The sequence below is a fragment of the Trachypithecus francoisi genome, unplaced genomic scaffold (genome assembly GCF_009764315.1).
Source record: "Trachypithecus francoisi isolate TF-2019V2 unplaced genomic scaffold, Tfra_2.0 Lachesis_group17, whole genome shotgun sequence".
In the NCBI taxonomy this organism is placed as follows: Eukaryota; Metazoa; Chordata; class Mammalia; order Primates; family Cercopithecidae; genus Trachypithecus; species Trachypithecus francoisi.
Window position 1 is genome coordinate 97,000,277 of NW_022681462.1, and position 21,302 is coordinate 97,021,578.

Consider the following 21,302-nt stretch of genomic DNA (forward strand, 5'->3'; position numbering starts at 1 on the left):
TGTCTGTTTCTCTCCTTGTGCTCAGCTGCTCTCCCCACAGGGTACAGGGTTTTCCCAAACTAACAGCAGCAGGGAGAACAGCCGGGGACCCACCCCTAACATGGCCAGGACTCAGTCTGAGGCCCCAGCCACAGTGAGGGGCAGCGTCCATGGTCTTCACCTGAGGACAGGGGCAGCGGAACCCTACAGTCTTGCTCAGCCTTCAAGTTCTCCGATCCCAAGTTCACCAGAACATTTACTCTCTAGAGAGTCCAGTGCTTCAAAGATTTCCTTATCTTTCCAGTTCTGATGGAAAATAAAGGATCCGCAAATAGCCCTATATAGGTTTGTTTTCATTCTCTGAAACCTCAAAAACCAGCTCGCTGATCTGGTCCTTCCCACGTGGGAAGACTCACCGGACGCCTTGGAGGAGAGGGACGAGGATGTGGAGTCGTGGGAGTGGGACCTCTCCCTTTTCATGGGGCTTCTCTTCTCCAAGGTGGAGCCTGTTTCAAAACACACAGGCTGCGAATGCACCGAAATACCCATCCCTGACATTTGCCCAGCACTTCGCAGTGTGTAAAGTATGTTCCCATGATCACCTCTCCCCAGCCATTCACTCATTCACTGCCATCCTCCAGGTCCCCACCATGGAGAGGGCACTGAGGAGACAGGAGCGGGCTGCGGTGCAGGGAGGCACTCTGGGTGCAGCGAAGGCCCCTGCCCATGAGGCACAGCTGCAAGCTGGTGGAGGAGATGCAAAAAGAGAGGGGTCGGGGAGCCTGGGGGAAAAGCAGGGCATCTGCTGGAAGAGGGGGCAGCTGGCCTTCGTCCTGAAGGGCCACAGGGCTTTCCAGGTAAAGCAGAGAAAGGAAAACAAGCAGCAGGAAGGGCAGCCGTGCAGCGCAGAGGCCAGGAGGGCAGAGCACAGCCCAGCCACTGCAAGTTTAATGCGGGCCAGTGTGCAGTGCAGTGGGGCTGTGGGTAGAGAGGAGCAGATGGTGAAACTAAAGAAAGGGGGTCCTGAGACGCCAGGGAGCGTGGAGATGTGCAGCAGATACCCACAAGTGAAAGAATTAAATCAGATTCCCTGCTGTGCTTGGAAAAGATGGCTACAAGCAAGCAGGTCTTTCCATCTGCATTTTACAGACGAGCAAGCTGAGGCTAGCAGAGGTCCCATAGTCAAGACAGAGGAGGGAGACCACAGACCCAGTCTACTGCCCACACCCACCTCCTTCCACTCTACACACTCCATAAATGCTTTCTAGTTTTTGTATGATTGTCTACATATTTCTCATCACATTGTTGACTACAGTCAATGCCTTGTGATGTTAACATTTATGTGTCCCATTAAAAAGATGGCATCAGATTTGAAGAGTCTGCAAATGAGCCTGTTTTCATAAATCTTAAAAATGGACAGCATGCTGTTGGGTTGATGCACAGGGGAAATAAGCAAGCAAATCACACCAGGTCAGAATCCCACCAGTGAGTGGAGCGAGGAACTCTAAGAAATTTTGAACTTGAACTCTAAGAAATCTTAATTTTTCTTCCTACTCTTTAAGAATTCAAGAACTAGGAAGAATCTCTACAGGGATTCCCATTTTCTCACACCACCAAAAGAGATGGGGAGAAAACAAGCAAAATCTGAATTCAATGAGAGCTCTGCCATTTCATCCAACACTGGAAACCTCTCATCCAGAGCTGCTGTCCAGCAGACAGGCCCCAGGACCCTGCTGAACTGGAGACGGCAGTCTCCATAAGCACAGGCAGCCTCAAAGCTCAGAAGCCAAGAAGGACGTGCAGACATGGACACCTAGGCTGAGGGCAGCCACCCCTCACCTTCTGTCCCCAGCTCCTCATCCTCGTTGTCTGTGCTGCTCAGCTTCTCTGCATCACTTTCCACGGCCTCATTCCTAGCCCCCTTCTCCAAGGGAACCTCGTTGCTCACAAAGTAGGCAGCCAGGCCCAGCTCCTGCTCCAAGGCTGTTCTCACCAAGCAGGATGAGTTTATCAATCGCAGGTCGCAGTACCTCAAAGACCTAGCAAGACACAGAAGAGAGTGTCTGTTTAGCGCCTTCCACAAGTGGGGTGCTATTCCCACTGCTGCAGGCAGCACTGATCAGGACCACACCCCACCTTCCTGGTGAGGACCCAGGGACTCGTACAAGTGGAAAAGCCAACAGTGTTACTGGGAGCTTGCAGCAACAAATTCAGTATAATAGTAAATCTTTGGGGACACCCACTATGCATTTAGCCCTGTGCTGCATTAACTTTTGGGCCAGGTAAAAAAGGGGCTTGAACCTGAGCTCTGCTATGAGGCTCTGATTTTTTCATCTGAAAGACGGGAATAAATATTAATAACCATCTGGCTGGGCATGGTGGCTCACGCCTGTAATCCCAGCACTTTGGGAGGCCAAGGCGGGCCGATCACTTGAGGTCAGGAGTTCGAGACCACCTAACCAACATGGCAAAACCCCATCTCTACTAAAAATACAAAAATTAGCCGGTTGTGGAGGCGGGTGCCTGTAATCCCAGCTACTCAGGAGGCTGAGGCAGGAGAATCACTTGAACCCAGGAGGCGGAGGCTGCAGCGGAATTGAGATCATGCCACTGCACTCCAGCCTGGGCAACAGAGTGAGACTCCATCTCAAAAAAATAAAAATAAAAATAAAAAACATCTAAGTCCACTGTGATAAAGATTAAATGTAATCAGTGGGTATTTAATTATTCAATCCAAGTGAACACATGCCAGGGGACCAGATGCTAGAAATACGATGGCGATCAAGTCGGACACCAACAGGCAATGCTGTGAGCAGGAGAGGAAAGGCCAACCCCATGCTCAGACTCGCGCAGCAGAAACGCAACCAAGGCAGAGCGCTCAGAGCGGGGTGCGTGAGGGTTCCGGTGGGGCTCTGAAACTTACCGCTCACGTGACCTCAGGCAAATGATCATTCATTGACTCAACCATAAAACAGGGTGGTGACACTACTGCAGCAAGGAGTAAGTTTTATATGAAAAGTCTATCATGACGCCTGGTACAAAGAAGGTACCAGAAGGTGCCTGGTATAAAGAAGGTTACAGAAGGTACCTGGTACTCAGCAAATGCTTGCTAAAATTTAAAACAGATTAAGACATTGTCTCAGTCCTTCAGGAGTTGAAGAAGGAAAGAATTAATCCATGTGAAATTGCAACAACCAAGGTCAAATGTTCTGGAGCCCCCCTTCCCCTGGCCCATGAGTACGCAGCATGCAGAGGCTGTTTGCTGAAGTGTGGGGTGGTCCTGGGGGAAGAAGTCAGGCCCACTGCCAGGCAGACTGGCTTAATCTCAGTAGGCCTCAGTTTCCTCATCTGTAAAATGGGACTACTGAACTAGCACCTCTCCGCCAGGGTAAAGGTGAGAGTAAAATGAAATACAACATAAAAGGAGAATCTAGGACAGTGCCCAGAACATACAGGAACTCCACTGATGTCGGCTTTTACTATCTGTGGCCGGCCGTCTGCTCTTCTCCATGGGTATGAAGTCTCTAAAACCGAATCTGTCACCACCAATCCAAGAAACCGCCTTACAGGAGGCCCAGTGACCTGAGTCTCGAGTGTCTGCATGTCTGTGTGGTGGCCTAGAGACCTTCCCCCAGGGGACATCGAGTGGATGTGTGGCTGAGACTTTCTAGGCTGTGATGGCTTCGGAGGGACACACCTTCGAGACAGTCCACTCTGTGCTGGAAGAATCAGCTCTTTCCAAGCAGCGTCAGTTGCCCCCACTCCCAGAACACCTCCTAAGCCAGGAGGGCCCAGGCATGGCGGCAGCCTAGGTACCAACAGGAACGGTGGCCGCAAGTCCTGGAGAGGATGCCTTACTGTCCCAAGCACAACTGCCATCCCCAACGCACACAGAGCGCCCCATGGGGGGAAACGGAACTCAGGAGGCTTTCAATCCTGACTCCAGCTGTAGGGCCTCCACTCGCAGAGCCCGGCCACAGCCATCACCACGAGCCCAAACAGTGCCTTTCTGAGAATCAGGAAAAGGGGCACCAGCCTCAGACGCACTCAGGCCCCTGCTGGGAAAGCCACGATGAAGGTCCCACCCACGGTGCCTGTGAATGCGAGTGGTGCTGCCTGCCGTCGGGGCATGGCAGTCCCCCTGACATGCTCCCTGAGGGGGCCCAGGCAGCCAGCTCCTCAGAGACCCCCAGGGGCATAACCCCTCCGCTCACCTCGGCAAGGACTCCCCGTGTGGGTCCATCCCACTGAAGATCAGGATGCAAGGCAGACCCTCCAGCTCCAAGTAAGTCTGGGGTCTCCACTCCACATCCTCGATTTTCTGCCACATCTGCAGAATAGAAAAGAAAATAAAGCCACAGACACCTCCCTTCCCAACCAGCCCAGCGCAGAGGAGCCCTGATGGCCTCCCACACCAATTTAAACTCCTTGAACTACATCTTCTAACCAAAAGGAAATTTCTTTAGACTGCAAATAAGCACACCATGAAAGACGGGAATTTTCAGTCGTCTAGAACATGTAGACTAGTCAGCCAGGGGATGTCCAAGACATCTCTGTCAGCTGACTAGCTGCGTGAAAGAACATCTGTGTTGTCAGCTGCTCCTTACGTCTTTTTTTTTTTTTTTTTTTTAATTGAGGCAGAGTGTCGCTCAGTCACCCAGGTTGGAGTGCAGTGGTGCAATGTCAGCTCACTGCAACCTCCACCTCCAGGGATCAAGTGATTCTCCTGCCTCAGCCTCCCGAGTAGCTGGGACTACAGGCGCATGCCACCTCATCTGGCTAATTGTTGTATTTTTAGTAGAGACAGGGTTTCTCTACGTTGGCCAGGCTTATCTCAAACTCCTGACCTCAGGTGATCTGCCCACCTCGGCCTCCTAAAGTGTTGGGATTACAGGCGTGAGCCACCGCGCCCAGCCAGCTGTTCATGTCTTGCCTGTGTTCTCTCCTGACAGTGTCCTCCCTTTCATTCCTGTTTTCCACTCATTTGTTCTTTCCCTGACCTTTTTGCACTTTCTGTCACCTGTGGGTGGAGTGAGAACCTACTATGGGTCAGGCGCTGTGCTAGGCTTTGGGGGCTGAGTTCTGTGGGGATGGCCCTCACCCACCACCATCCGGGAGGGGGGCTGGATGACAGGCAGAGAACATGGCACTGCCCTGGGCATGGTGGAGGGAGAGGGTGGCTTCCTGAAAGAGGAAAGACGCCAAGCTAAGCGCTGCAGAAAATAAGCAGGGCAGCTCAACCTGGAACCCAGCACTTTGGGAGGCTGAGGCAGGAGGATCACTTGAACTCAGGAGCTTGAGATTAGCCGGGGCAACATAATGAGACCTTGTGTCTCCTAAAAATTTTAAAAATTAGCCAAGTGTGGTGGCACACATCAGTGGTTCCAGCTACTCAGGAGCCTGAGGTGGGAGGATCCCTGGAGCCCAGGAGCTCAAGGCTGCAGTGAGCTGTGATCGTGCCACCACACTCCAGCCTGGCTCACAGAGTAAGATCCTGTCTCAAAGGGGAAAATAAAGAAGCATCAGCTAAACAAAGAAGAGAGGAAATGGATCCCCAGAAAAAAAGAAAGCAGGCTGCTGCTGCCCAGAGGCCTAAAGTCATCAGGCAAAGCTACAGGGGTATGGGGGTGCTGCTGGGGCGGAAGGCAGGGGTGGGGAATCACAGAGAGGAGGCTGGGGGGTGGCTGGGTCTAGACAAGCCACGCTGGCCACGCTGTGGGGTTTGTGCCACTTCCTGCCTCTGGTGGGCCTCTCAGCTCTCCCAGGTACCCCCAGGCCCTGTGCCCCTCCCCGTGCACAGAACCTACCCTGAGCTGCTTTACGAAGTGCTTCCCCACGGTGACGCCCGAGCTGGGACTGCCCAGGATGATCTCGAAGTGCTCCTCCAGCGCCAGCCGGGCCCGCACGTGGGCCAGCCGCTCATAGGCCACGGCTGCCAGGGGCGAACAGGGCACCCGCAGCAGGACCATGAGCCCGTGGCCACAGGGACACTGCTTCGGGGAGTTGAGGAGGTTCTGCGTGATCTCCAGCGTCTCCACCGACGTGTAGTTCTTCATCTGCGGGAGGCCGCTCACGGCCATCAGGGCGGCCGCATAGTGCTGCACAAGAACAAAGGTCCTGATCACCGCGCTGTGCAGGCGGGGGAACCTGCAAGGAACACAGAGAGACCATGCCTGTGACGGCTGCGCCCGCCAGCCTACTGCTGCCAAGTCACCCAAGACATCCGTCACTCTGGCACAGGCAATTCCTGCATTACACACAGTTGTGCTGCCTTTAGAAGGTGGTTGTGGGAACCTGAATGAGAAGTCTTCTTTAGAAACCAAATTATACAGTCCTTTTTTTTCCAGCTGGGAAACAAAAACATAGGTTTGTTGTTATTGTTTTATGTTTTTCAGCATTTGGCACTTAGTAGCTGCTCAATAAATATCTGTCCGATGAATGAGCTGATGAATAAATGGTATAAATGCCTATTTTGTCTCTATCAGCATAATATGCAGTTCTCTGAGGAGGTGGCTAAGTTGCCCCAGGTTCCTACTAGAAACAGGAGAACCACCAGCAGTCAATATGGAAATGCAGCTACCAGAGGCCCTAGTTCTAAAGGCACATCTCTGTGTTCACTTCGATCACAGTGAATTATTAGAAATATAACTAAACATATTTTAATTTGACAGACCAATTACAAATCAGAACATATCCAGCCAAATCAAGCATCCCAGTTTTTGCTTTAGAAACTGTGGTTACTATATGTGTCCCCACACAAGGCGTGGCTGCTCCCACAACCACCTGCTCTCCTAGAGTGGCTCTGACCCATTAGTCAAACAGATCCCAGGGCACCAATGGAAAAGCCCAGGTCCCTGTAGATGACGCTGTTTCTCAACAGGAACAAATAACGTGGTATCCAGTTCATGCACAATGTTCTTCTGGGTTGATTGAGCTGGAAGGAGTCCCCCTAACTCTGGCTTTTTGTAGCAAAGGTAAGGTAGTTTCTCGACCTACAGAAATGAGTACCACACCATGGCCATGCCACTCTGTAAGTTCTATCAGGGCGGCCAGCTCACCTTCCTACAGCACCTGATAGCATTTCTGACATTGCGGTGATATCCCTGCTCCTGCTTCCTGACCATCCTCCTCCTTTTCTTCATGCTTCCTTCAGCACCTCATCCACTACGCAGGTCACAAAAGCTGGAAGCCGGCCTGGCGAGCTTCCCATTACAAGTGCCGTCTCAGGAAGGCATAACTGGTCCACAGACTCTGGCATGAAGGGGACTCAGCAGCCCACAGCCTGCTCTACCTACCCCTGGTGCACCGGTCAAATAATGCCCAGGAAACGGACTGCCTGAGGTCAGGAGTTTGAGGCCACCCTGGCCAACATGATAAAACCCTGCCTCTACTAAAAATACAAAAATTAGTTGGGCATGGTGGCACATGCCTGTAATCTCAGCTACGTGGGAGGCTGAGGCAGGAGAATTGCTTGAACTCGGGAGGTGGAGGTTGCAGCAAGCCAAGATCATGATCACCACTGCACTTTGGCCTGGGCCACAGAGCGAGACTCCATCTCAAAATAAATAAATAAATAAATAGATAGATAGATAGATAGATAGATAAAAATAAATACTAACGCTGCCCAGGAAGAAAGAAAGAAAGTGCAGTAGGAAAAATGGGCTCTGCTCAAAGGACAGAGACTTCTGCTTCTGACAAGATGGAACAACGGGATCAGATTTATCTTCCCATCTGAAACAGCTGAAAAACTGAACACATAAATGAAACAACTGCATTTCAATACATGAAACATCAGGCAGTGAAAGACAGTGATCCTAACGATGTGAGACAAATCAGGTGAGCCCCCCAGCTTCTGCCTACAGTTTCTGGGATGTATTCAGGAAAAGGGAAGCCAGCCAAAGCTCGGTGGTCTCCCTGAGTTGAGGAGAGGTATTGAATTTCAGGAAAGCCAAGGCAGCTAGAGATCACAGGGCAAAGTACCAAAGAGGAGAGATCTGCAGAGGGTCTCCCTAAAGTCTTCAGCTGACATGAGCAGTGCACATATGTAAGGAAATGACCCAAGGCCAAAACAAGAATCCTTTGGTTGCCAAAGAATTAAAGGGAACAATGTCTCAAGTTCATGTAGGGCTGGGAATACCTCCTGTTTCCATAGCCAATATGGAACACCTCGGAGTCATGAAACATTATAGAGTACTTACTCAAAGAATTTTGTCTTAGTAACTTTTGGCAAAGTTAGCCCTACATTAAATACTGCTCTGGTCCTGCCTAACAAAGTTTAAAACCAGGACCTGGAAGATTAAACTGTATCCAAGTAACTTAGTTGTATCTCCCCCCCCCAAAAAAAACTCAGTATTTATAGATATACAAATATATCTAGCACCCAACAAGGTAAAATTGACAATGTCTGGCATTCTCTCAAAAGTTATCAGACATGTAAATAAGAAGGCAAATATGATCGATAATTGTAGGGAAAAGAAAGAGAGATCAGACTATTATTGTGTCTGTAGAAAAGGAAGACGTAAGAAACTCCATTTTGACCTGTATCCTGAACAATTGCTTTGCCCTGAGATGCTGTTAATCTGTAACTCTGCCCCAACCTTGAGCTCACAAAAACATGAGTTGTATAGAATCAAGGTTTAAGGGATCTAGGGCTGTGCAGGATGTGCCTTGCTAACAAAATATTTACAAGCAGTATGCTTGGTAAAAGTCATCGCCATTCTCCAGTCTCGATAAACCAGGGGCACAATGCACTGCGGAAAGCCGCAGGGACCTCTGCCCTGGAAAGCCGGGTATCGTCCAAGGTTTCTCCCCATGTGATAGTCTGAAATATGGCCTCGTGGGATGGGAAAGACTTGACCATCCCCCAGTCCGACACCCATGAAGGGTCTGTGCTGAGGAGGACTAGTAAAAGAGGAAAGCCTCTTGCAGTTGAGATAAGAGGAAGGCCTCTGTCTCCTGCCTGCCCCTGGGAACAGAATGTCTCGGTATAAAACCCAATTGTACATTTGTTCCTTTCTGAGATAGGAGAAAAACCGCCCTGTGGCGGGAGGCAAGGCATGTTGGCAGCAATGCTGCTTTGTTATTCTTTACTCCACGGAGATGTTTGGGTGGAGAGAAGCATAAATCTGGCCTGCGTGCACATCCAGGTATAGTACCTTCCCTTGAACTTATTTGTGACACAGATTCCTTTGCTCACATTTTCTTGCTGACCTTCTCCCCAGTATCTACCTGCTCTCCTACCACATTCCTCTTGCTGAGATAGTGAAAACAGTAATTAATAAATACTTAGGGAACCCAGAGACTGGTGCTGGTGCAGGTCCTCCATATGCTGAGTGCCGGTTCCCTGGGCCTACTGTTCTTTCTCTATACTTTGTCTCTGTGTCTTATTTCTTTTCTCAGTCTCTCATCCCACCTGATGAGAAATACCCACAGGTGTGGAGGGGCTGGCCCCCTTCAATAATAAAGGAGGGGCAACAAATTGATTAATAGAAACTGACCCAGGAATGACACAGATGACAGAATTTACTGATAGCAAAATTAAAACAGTTATTGTAACTATATTCTGTATGGCTAAAAATCTACAGCAAAGACTGAACTTGTTGAGTAGAGATATAAAAATCACAAATCAAATTCTAGAGATGAAATCTTCAATGTTGTAGATAGAAAATAAACTAGACCCTGAATTCTCATGGGAGCTATGATCTTTGTACGTGACCTTGCCCTGCCAGCCACAATAGACTTGTTCAGGTATGGAAACCCAACTCAGGCTAAGCCAGTCTTCTCTTGGAATTTTTCAAACTATAACAAAGAATAAGTCCTCTCCTGGAATCTGGAGACCGTGAGGCTCAGCATCAAGCAGTGGTAATGTTTTTCAGTGCACGGAGGAAGGCATTGTGCAGTGAGATACAATACAACCATCGTACAGATACCAAAGAGAAAACAACACAGTCTTGGCAGTGTTTGAATACTTAAGTTGTTAGGTATCTCTGCTGTTCTATGGTTTATTTGTTCAACCTTTCCTATTATTTTATGAGTCAGTACATCCCTCTCTTTTTCTTAAAAGATTTCAAGTTGAGTTTCTGTTACTTACAACAAAGAGTCCTGATTAATAAACACAATAATTATGTATCATCAATGTGTATGTATATCAATGCATGTGACACCTGAAATTGTCTTTTCTCTCTTAGGAATCTTGTTATAAAACTGTGCTTTTGTAAGATAAATACACACACACACACACACACACACACACACACACACATATACTGGATGAAATTGGCAGCAGATTAGATAACACAGAAAATAAGACTCATAAACTTGAAAACACAGCAATAGAAACTAAAATATTCCAGCACTTTGGGAGGCCAAGGCAGACGAATCACTTGAGGCAAGGAGTTCAAGACCTTGGCAATAGAGCAAGAAAAATTTTCAAAAATTGGCCAGGCATGGTGGCATGCACCTGTAGTCCCAGCTATTTGGGAGGCTGAGATGGGGGGATGGCTTGAGCCCAGGAGTTTGAGGTTACAATGAACTATGATCATGCCACCACACTTCAGCCTGGGCAACAGCCCTAAAAGATTCTTTCTTTAAAAAATGATAATAGGTCGGGCATGGTGGCTCACATCTGTAATTCCAGCACTTTGGGAGGCCGAGGTGGGCGGATCACGAGATCAGGAGATCGAGACCATCCTGGCCAACATTTAAAACCCTGTCTGTACTAAAAATACAAAAATTAGCTGGGCATGATGGTGCGTGCCTGTAATCCCAGCTACTCAGGAGGCTGAGGCAGGAGAATCGCTTGAATCTGAGAGGCAGAGGTTGCAGTGAGCTAAGATCGTGCCACTGCACTCCAGCCTGGAGACAGAGTGAGACTTCGTCTCAAATAATAATAATAATAATAATAATGAAACTAAAATCAAATAGCAATCAATTAAAAGGCAGAGATTGTCACATTTGATAAAAAAGACTCAACTATAAGCTGCCTACAAGAAACCAAGTTTAAACACAAAAAGAGAAACATGCTCAAAGTAAAAGGATAAAAAATTATAATCTATGGTAACACTAGTCAAAAGAAAACTAGAATAATTATATTAATATCAGAAGAGATTATAGAGCTATAAATAATATTCTTTGGGTCATTTGAAAATAGTAAAGGAGTCAACTTATCAACAGACACTTCACCAAAGATGATACACAAATGGCAGATAAACATAGGAAAAGATGTTCAACATCATTAGTCACTGGAGAAATTAAAATTAAAATTACAAGCTACAGCTTCATACCTATTAGAAAGAATAAAATTTAAAATACGGACCATACCAAGTGCTGACAAAGATGTAAAGCAACTGAAATTCTGATGGGAATGTAAAATGAACCACAGTTGACCCTTGAATAACATGGGTTTGAACTGCAAGGGTCCACTTGTATATGGATTTTAAACCAAAAGCAAATCAAAAATACAGTATGTTTTTTGTTTTAAAAACATGGACATGGAAAGCTGACTTTCGCTTACATGTGGGTTCCAGAGGGCTGACCATGGGACTTGAGTATGCATGGATTTTGGTATGTGGGGGACAGTTCTGGAATTAACCCTCCATGTATACCAAGGGACAGCTATGCTTTGGAAAACAATTTGGCAGCTTGTTAAAAAGTTAAACATACACCTATCAAGTAACCCAGCCATTTCACAACTAGGTGTTTACCCAGGGGAAGTGAAAGGATATGTCTATACAAAGCTTTGTACATGAATATTCATAGCACCTTTATCTGTAACAGCCAAAACTCAAAAACAACCTAAATGCCTCTTAACCAGTAAATAAACAAACTAGTATGGCCATACAATAGTATTCTATTCTAGAACACCAGCAGTGAAATGGAACCCCTTTACGCTTAACAGCTATTAGTATCCAGCCAAAGCAGTATACCTTGGAACATAGCTTGAGAAGGATGTGTCTAATTTCATCCCTTGTCTGCAAAGGAGAAGAATGAGGTTCAATAAGAAAAGCGGGTAGAAGCCAGTTGATGCTGACAATCAGTGGTATTTTGTTCAGTGGCATTTTGCTTTGCATTAGATCGTCTATAAAACTTGGCCTGGCTTTACCACAAATAAACCATGCAGTACCTGGTAATCACTTAGCCTGTCTGAGCCTCAGTTTCATCTATAAAATGAGGTCTGTTGCAACAGGGTTAACAGGGCTGGCTGTGCAGTCAGAGTGACTCTGAGTTCTCACCCAGTTCTGTCACTTGCTAGACACGTGGCCTGAGAAAGCTATGGGGCCTCTCCAAGCCTCAGCATCTTCATTTGCAAAGTATGGATAACAGTAGCAACTGGCTCAGAGAGGCAGTGAGGATCAAATCAGATAATGACAGTAAAGTCCATGGAAGAGCCAACGACACAAAATAAACATTCAATAAATGATACGCATCGGAAATAAAAACAAAGCAGACTGTGATCATCAATGCAGTTTCTTTTAAAACTTTGTTCTCTTCCTCCCATTTTCCTACTGTCCATTGGTTCGAAAACATCATTCCACATTCCAGCATATTTCTGCTCACTGTCCTCTCTAAAATTTTCTAGAGCAACAGCATGACAAAGATATCACTGACCCAAAGGGATTCAAACACAGGAGAAGAAAAAAACCAGGGTACATTTCATGGAGAAACTGAGTCACCCAGGAAGGAAAGGTCTCCCTTCCTGGAATTCCCTGGCTGGCTAAATGCACCTCAACTTCCCCTTTAAGCTACTGAGCACTTCTAGTAACTGAGAAGAGAAACAAGTACCTTTTTCCTAATGCAGTGACCATGGCTTCAAAGGAGCTGTCGTATCTGAGCAAGGGGAGGCTGTGCCCTGAAAGGGTGGATTCAATAAACTCCGACAGCCCGAAGTACTTCTTATTTTCCTGACATAAGTCCACTCCCTAAAACAAAGAAGAGCATCGGTCACTCCAACCTTGCATCTGCGGGGACGGCCAGAGGTTCACGTGCCAGGCCTGTGGACGACCTGGGTTGGCAACTTCATCTAAATCGTGCCTACTGTGCAGCGGCTTGAATGGCATTTTATAAACTTCTTCCACCTGCAGAAGCAGAGCAAAGAACCTGCCATACTTTAAAAATGGTGTGTCCCCATCGCTCAGGAGTTTTCCATTCATTCGGTCCCAATGTCTTTACCAAGAAGAAAACCAGTCTTATCTTATTTTAACATATAAATGTCTTCGTTAAATTTGCTTCTTTCTACAATCTTAAGCTGGTTTTAGGAATAAGCAAATCAATTATCTTGCATTCAGTTGCTACTAAAAATCAGTAGATGAAGAAAACATTTATCTAGCCAATTTTACTCACACAGACATGAAATTCCAAAGTTGGGGGAATTTGTTGAAAACACAAAGGCATGAAAACTCTACCCCTAAACAGCACAGTGGTTAAGGGCTGAGCCAAGGAGCCAGTGGCCTGGGTCATATCCCAGCTCCACGACTTTCTAGCTGCCTGGCCTGAGGCAAGTGGCCCAACTCTCTCTGTCTCATGTTCCCCATTTGTAGATGAGAACTCATCCTAGCACCCGCCTTTTGCATGAGCTCCCAGCAGGAAACACTTTGGGCAGGGTCCCCCTGGCTCACGGGAAGTGCCTTACGAACAATGGCTATTGCCACCACGGATTCTCGGTCCACAGGACAAAAGCCAGGTATTTTTTTAAAGTTCCTCAGAGGATTGCAAGGCACTCCAAATAAGTCTCATCTTCTACCTTTACTTATTCCTGTGTAACTAACTACAAACCACCCAGAATTCTCAAATTACCAGAATTGTTTTAGACTTCTATTTTGATGAGAAAATGCCAGGTGATAAGCTAAAACCTCACCACGTTTTAAGGACATGTGTTTAGTTTGAGGAAGGAGATTCTGCATCTCACTACTCAAGGATGTAGGCATAGGAAAAAAGGAACCTTCCTAAGGCTCCTAGAGACATTGAGCATCGCTCTGTATGGAGCCCAAAGTCCCCAACCCCCAAGGGCTCTACCTTCAATATCTCCATTCAATGCCATAGAACAAACATTCCGAATGCTGCTCAGAAAGCTGCAGTCACCAGAGGAAATGTCACACAAACTGCATTACATCTTCCGAGATGAGGAGGCCAACTGGCATATTGCAGGAAGGTTTCCAAAAAGACCAAGAAGGATTTACCCCTAACTCTGGGTTAAACCAAAGATCCAAGGAGCTGGAACCCATTATCCTCGACCACATTGGTCAAGGCTTTTACTAAATGTAATTTCTGCAAACCCAAGTGTCATTGCTACACAAGGGCCCAGCAGCCCCGTGGCACTCACATTACTGCAGGAGGCGGGCCAGTGGATCTCATTGTAGGGGCTGATGAGGGTGTGCTGTGTCTGCAGTGCGTACGGGAAGGAGGTCACGTGAAGTGTCACAATGTTAGAGGCCTCCTTCACCTCCCTGCAGTTGAGCAATCGGTCCACCAATCCCACCGACGGGTCACTTTGAGAATAGAGGTTATGAACAGCGCTACTGAGGGAGGAAAAGACATAATCAGTTGAATTACTATATTGTTTTCTAATTTTGCAAGGGTGCAGCAGTTGAATAAATGTATAACTAACCCCCGACTTTGCCAACAATGGAAGATTATGGCTCTGCCCATGACTAGGAATAGAGAAAAAATGGCTGGCGTTCAGGTAGCTGTCAGGGACTCTCCCGAGACTCGTTACTTAGGAAAAATGTGTCTGGCGGCGGATGGTACTCAGAGAGGATTTCTTATAAGACACACACTCTTTCTATCCCAATCAGTGATGTGTCCGTGAGAATGTTCCATGAATCATTTGTTCCTCTTTGGACCCATCTGATTGTGTACTTATCTCCTTACAAAGTCCTTCTGACCTTGAAACGATCCAGAAAAGATATAAAAGAGTAAATTCTATAGTCAGTTTAAAAGGCAGCAGGAGAGGATTGGGAAGCATTTTGGACAAGGGGTCTAGGAGACAGGCCCAGCTCTGCACTTCTCTGTGGGACAAAGGCCTTTGGATTCTCTCCTGTAAGTCTAGGGGATTAAAAAAAAAATCAGTGCTTAACCCTTTGGATGGCAGGAGGCCACTTTGAGAAACCTACTCCCAAAATGAATATTCACAATATAGCTCTTTCTATAATTTCGGAATGTTCCAATCTCCCCCAAGCCCATACATGAATTCTGGATTGTAAACCCATTACGAGGTGATCCTTCAGGTCCTGACCAGCCCTAACTAGCTATCTGTGGATCTGTGACAATCAAAGGTTTTCTCCATGACCTGGTCCAGGAGCCCCCTCCTTCCTCATCTACATCAGAGGAAATGTCTGAGCGTACAACTCCTAGGCCAGTCTCACAGAGATGACCAATACTGCTAAACCACCAGAAATCCTGCCAGACGCTTGGCTTGGCCCATCTGAAATCCATCTGTGTTTATGTTCATTTTAACATAGTGAGTAAAATCACCCCTTAAGAATGGCAGGCATCAGCTGGGTGCAGTGGCTCACACGTATAATCCCAGCACTTTGGGAGGCCGAGTCAGGTGGATCATGAGGTCAGGAGACCGAGACCATCCTGGCTAACACAGTAAAACTCCGTCTCTATTAAATATACAAAAACAAAATTAGCCAGGCGTGGTGACGGGCTCCTGTAGTCCCAGCTACTTGAGAGACTGAGGCAGGAGAATGGCGTGAACCTGGGAGGCTGAGCTTGCAGTGAGCCAAGATCGCACCACCGCACTCCAACCTGGGCAACAGAACGAGACTCTGTCTCCAAAAAAAAAAAAAAGAAGAGCAGGCATCAGTGGTGACCCACGGTACTGGAGCCCACAGAGCCTCTTTCAGGGAAGGGCTAGGCTGAGCAACTCCTGCTAGGACCCTCTGCACCCCACACCAGCATGGCTCCTTGGGGCTGAGTGGACTCTGAAAGAAACACATCAGGCATCAGGCTGTGATTCGAGGGCCTTGGCTCTGCCACTAACACCCTCCCACTCCACCCTGCCCTGTGACTCTGGGAGACACGCTTCCCTTCTCCAGCCATCAGATTCCACCACGGTAAATTTCAGAGGTGGCACTAGAGAATCCCTGAGATAACTTCCAGCTCAAGATTGTGGAAAACATCCACGGCACCTGCTTACAAACACCAAGCCCAAACATCATCCATCTTTTCAGGATTTGTACCCTCAGCCCCCAGGAACATCCACATATATCGTTTCAAGGAAGGAAAACATCAACCTGTCATATATCAAGTCAATCTAACCTCACAAGATCCCAGTGCGCATGGTCATGGATGAGGACAAAAAGTGTGTGCGGGTTCTGGAAAGAGTTTTGCAGAAAAGCCTTAAATTTTGTCTGTGCCTCCGCGTCTAGTTTCAGGACATACTGTTCCACCCTCTGCTTCGTCATGTGCTCTTTCTCCAGACCAAGCTCCAGTAAAACCCCTGCAACACAATGGAAATATATCAGTAACTCCAAACATGCCCCCCGGTTTCCATTCACTCAACAGACACCTGATGAGCGACTCCTATACAGCAGGTCCTGAGCTAGACTCAGAGACGCGAGAGTAGGGAAAGGGAGGGGAAAACTCCCACACAGGTTACAGCTGCGTAACTGTCCTGCACAGGAGCTGGGGTGCAGGCAAGCCTTGGCTGTGTGTACAGCAGCCCTCCCTAGGGGCACCGGCTTCATGAAGCAGCTGATCCCAAGCGTGGTAAGACAGAGGAAACCGAAAGGTCCTGCCAGCAGCAAAATCCCTCTCTCAGTCTGAACGCCACAGGCTACACATTACGCCACTAACGAGTAAGTCTTTTCAGTGAAGACACTGGACATCTGTGTACTCTGTGGTTAAATATGATATCCTTGAAAGTACAAGGGTATCAGTGATGCTAGATAGCAACACATGGTTAGGTCACTAGTCTGAGTGGGACATGGTGAAAGTTCAAGTTTCAGCTCTACCTTCAGCAGATCGTAAAACCTTGGGCAAGTCACTGTCTCTGAACGTAGGTTTCACAATCTATAAAACAAGGGCAACATTACTTGCTCTATCCACTCTGTAGCAAAGAACAGTGTCAACACCCAAACACGGATTTCGGCAGATCAAAGCTTCTCCACACAGGCCACGTGACTTCTCCCCGAAACATCCCGTACCTGAATGCCACACGTGGAACAGAGTCTGCTGGTAGGTCACTTCTGAGGGTGGAATGCAAATGAGAAAGTCCACCTTCTCAAAGGATCCCAGGTCCAGATTTTGGGTGCTGGAATCCGCAATGGAACACACATGGGAGAGGAGCTTCTGCGCCACTGCCAGCTGGAAGGGCCGGATGCTGTGTGGCTCCAGATGGTAACCTGGAACCAGAGCCCCAGGATGCCAGGTGAGCCCCAGGGCACATGGCTACTGCCAGGCCCTTGGCCAGAGAATCAGTGACTGGTCCAGGGGAGACAGCCCCATGCACAAAGCGATGAGGGAAAGGGGAATAACTCGTTTATCAAGTCCCTGCTCTCAGCTAAGCAGTGGCGGGTGTAGGGGTAGCGATCATTTTATGCGCCATCCTTCACTTAATAATAAAAACAAGAACCAAGCACTTGGGGAGCACAGCAGAGGCAGTGGCCTCTTCTGCTTAGAGAGGACAAGGAGCCCATCCCAGGGGAGGTGACACTGAGACTGGACTTTGGAAGAGGACTGCAAGCTCTCCAGAAAAGAAAACTAACGATGGTCATTTAGGAACTCCGTATGAATAGAAAATATCAGCCACAGACTCGGAGGCAGGAAATGAGCATCGAGAAATCTACCATCTCAGAAACAGTGATGGATGTGCAATTCAAGATTAAATGAGATTGTCATAATTAAAGACTGAATTTTAAATTAGGCATCAGGTCTACTGTGACTCTAAAAAGATGTCCTGTCTTGTGGATGTGCCCCTGACATTGCTACCTCCAATCTGAGCCCTTGGATTCTACCCCCCAGGCCAGACCCAGGCCCTCGCCAGTGCCCTCTCATCGTCCACCGAGCACACATGAGCCCTCTGTCCCCTCAGCACCCACTTAGCATACTTGCGCCCACTGTCCTCTCTCACGGTGCACACCTGTGCCCACTGGCGCCTCTCACTGCACACAGCTATGCCCACTGTTCCGTGTCACTGTGCACACCTGTGCCCTCGCCCACTCTCACAGTGCACACCTGTGCCCTCACCCACTCTCACAGTGCACACCTGCGCCCCCACCCCCTCTCACTGTACACACCTGTGCCCACTGTCCCCCTCACTATACACACCTGCGCCCCCGCCCCCCTCACACTGTGCACACCTGTGCCCCCGGCTTTTCTCACTGTACACACTGGTTCCCACTGCCCCCCCTCACTATACACACCTGTGCCCCCGCCCCTCACTGTGCACACCTGCACCCCACCCCCTCACTGTGCACAACTGTGCTCCCACCTCCTCTCACTGTACACACCTGCGCCCCCGCCCCTCACTGTGCACACCTGCGCCCCCACCCCCTCTCACTGTACACACCTGTGTCCACTGTCCCCCTCACTATACACACCTGCGCCCCCGCCCCCCTCACACTGTGCACACCTGTGCCCCCGGCTCTTCTCACTGTACACACTGGTTCCCACTGCCACCCTCACTATACACACCTGTGCCCCTGCCCCCTCACTGTGCACACCTGCGCCCCCACCCCCTCTCACTGTACAAATCTGTGCCCACTGCCCCCCTCACTATACACACCTGTGCCCCCGCCCCCTCTCACTGTGCACACCTGTGCCCCCACCCTCTCTCACTGTACACACCTGTGCCCCCATCCCCCCACTATACACACCTGTGCACCCACCCCCTCACTGTGCACACCTGTGCCCCCGTCCTCCCACTATACACACCTGTGCACCCACCCCCTCACTGTGCACACCTGCCCCCCACCCCCTCTCACTGTACACACCTGTGCCCACTGCCCCCATCACTGTGCACACCTGTGCCCACTGCCCCCATCACTGTGCACACCTGCGCCCACTGCCCCTGCCCCTCATCACTACTTTGTACCTCCCCCACCCTGAGAGATTCCTTTTCACTACTCACTTGTGCACACCGGTGTCCCACTGACATCCAGGGATGCTGCTTTAGTGACAGAAGAGGCAGTGAGTGAGGAAGAAATATGGCCTTGATTTTCCTGGTGAAATTTGTCCAGCAAAATGTCAATGTCACCCTCTGCCCAAGACAGAATAAACAAATGGGTTTTCCATGTCAGTGAAATTCAGCAAACATCTACAGGGCAGTTAGTGTCAGGTACTGTCCTGAGGCCTGGAGTCGTGAAGGTAAAGAGGACGTGGCCCATCCTGTCAAGGGGTCTTAGCCTAGTCAGGATGAAGACACACTGCCAGAGTGAGCTCCCCCCACACAGACACAGCCGGTGCCAGGGCAGAAGGAAGAACAACATGGTAAAGGACAAAAGGGAAGGTCCCAAGCCCATCTGGAAAACGAAGGGCCTGAGAAGCTTTCTAGGGGTACATGAGATGAGTCTTGAGGGGTGGGTAGCTAGGCAAACAAGGGAGAAGGATGCTCACAGCCCAGAGCACAAGGGATGTGGAACTCTCCAGCAGGAGGGAAGACAGGGAAGAGAGGCCACCAACGCTGGAAAGGTGGAGAGAAACAGGCGCAAGGGCCTGTGTACCGCACAAAGACAGATCCCACAAGGTGCCCTCCACCCCTCAGGAGAACTCTACAGCCCAAGCAGGAAGAGATGGCCAGTCAGAACCCGCGGCTGTCACTCAAGAAAAGAAAGGGACAGAAATGCAAGTGCACAGAATGAGGGGCACTCTGCAGTGGAGGTCAGCCTTAGCCGGTCACTGGCAGGGTGGGGCAGAGATGACCTCCCCCGGCACTGATTTCTGTCCTATTAACGTACGCATATGCACCTGTCTCATGACAAGCCTACCTGGACAGAGGGTGCTAAAGAAGGCCCCCAGCGAGTCTACCTTCCCCGTAACCAGCTGGTAATTGACTTCCCTCTGGTACTCTGCTGGGGTGAGAAGGCTCTCGGAAAGAATCCGGGCTTGGTATTTTCCTGGAAAGCAAACAACTTTCACTGTACCAATCGCATCTTCCCTGCTTGCTGGCTGTGTGGCCCTGGACTAGTCCCTTAACCCTTCTAGACTGACATTTCCCATCAGGAACCTGTGGCTAACAGCAGGATCTACCTCCCAAGCCTGCTGTCAGGCGACGCAAGATAACGGTGCCTGGCACATGGCAGAGGCTCAGGGTCTACTACTGAATGTCCTACTCACAGCAAGGTAAATAATTTATTTTAAAACACACACACACACACACACAGAATGGGTTTAAGATTAAAGAACGCTGGTTGGGTGCAGTAGCTCACGCCTGTAATCTCAGCAGTGCGGGAGGCTGAGGTGGGTGGATCACCTGAGGTCAGGAGTTTGAGACCAGCCTGGCCATCTCAACCAAAAATACAAAACATAGCGAAAAACCATCTCTACCAAAAATACAAAAATTAGCCGGCCCATCTCTACCAAAAGTACAAAAATTAGCTGGGTATGGTGGTGCACGTCTGTAGTCCCAGCTACTCAGGAGGCTGAGGCAAAAGAATTACTTGAACTCGGGAGACAGAGGTTGCAGTGAGCCGAGATGGTGTCACTGCATTCCAGCCTGGGCAACAGAGCAAGACTCCATCTCAAAAAAAAGAAAGAAAGAAAGAAAAAAATGCTAAAAGACAACTCAGACACTGTACTTAAAAAGTACATTAAACGCCAGGCATGGTGGCTGACGCCTGTAATCTCAGCACTTTGGGAGGCTGAGGTGGATGGATTGCTTGAGCCCAAGAGTTTGAGACCAGCCTGGGCAACATGGCAAAACGCAGTGTTTACAAAAGTACAAAACTGAGCCGGGTGTGGCGGTGCACACCTGTAGTAGTCCCAGCTACTCCGGATGGAGGCTGAGGCGACAGAATCACTTGAGCCCGGGAGCTCGATACTGCAATAAGCCAAGATCTCGCCACTGCACTTCAGCCCAGGTGACAGAGCAAGACCCTGTCTCCAAAAAAAAAGTGCATTAAATTCTGCACTCTTAAAGTAAGTTTTACAAGGTACAAAAAATTCCGGCTGAAAATGCACAACACTTGTGAAGATTTAAGCAGGCCAAGAAAGCTCACGTGTTTGGTGTCTGCCTCCCCCACCCAAAAGAACACTCTGGACAGGCAGATACTGCTCTGCTCCCTGTGGGCCCCCAGCCCCTAGAACAGTGACTGTACATGTGAGGCCTCAATGGGTGTTTTTAAAAGTAAATCAATTGGCTGGGCACAGTGGCTCACACCTGT

General features: G+C 48.7%; 1 protein-coding gene across 1 annotated transcript in view; it reads right to left on the reverse strand.

Annotated features, from left to right (window-relative positions):
• GREB1 (growth regulating estrogen receptor binding 1) overlaps positions 1–21,302 on the reverse strand; it is an 83,320-nt gene that overhangs the window by 25,019 nt on the left and 36,999 nt on the right. The window contains exons 11-20 of the mRNA XM_033176536.1: positions 19,908–20,036; positions 19,052–19,180; positions 17,127–17,324; positions 16,240–16,420; positions 14,297–14,492; positions 12,760–12,896; positions 5,787–6,126; positions 4,194–4,309; positions 1,819–2,018; positions 396–485 (exon numbers count right to left, since the gene is read on the reverse strand). Coding sequence (XP_033032427.1) covers positions 396–485; positions 1,819–2,018; positions 4,194–4,309; positions 5,787–6,126; positions 12,760–12,896; positions 14,297–14,492; positions 16,240–16,420; positions 17,127–17,324; positions 19,052–19,180; positions 19,908–20,036 — 1,716 coding nt within the window. The remainder of the gene's footprint in view (positions 1–395; positions 486–1,818; positions 2,019–4,193; positions 4,310–5,786; positions 6,127–12,759; positions 12,897–14,296; positions 14,493–16,239; positions 16,421–17,126; positions 17,325–19,051; positions 19,181–19,907; positions 20,037–21,302) is intronic.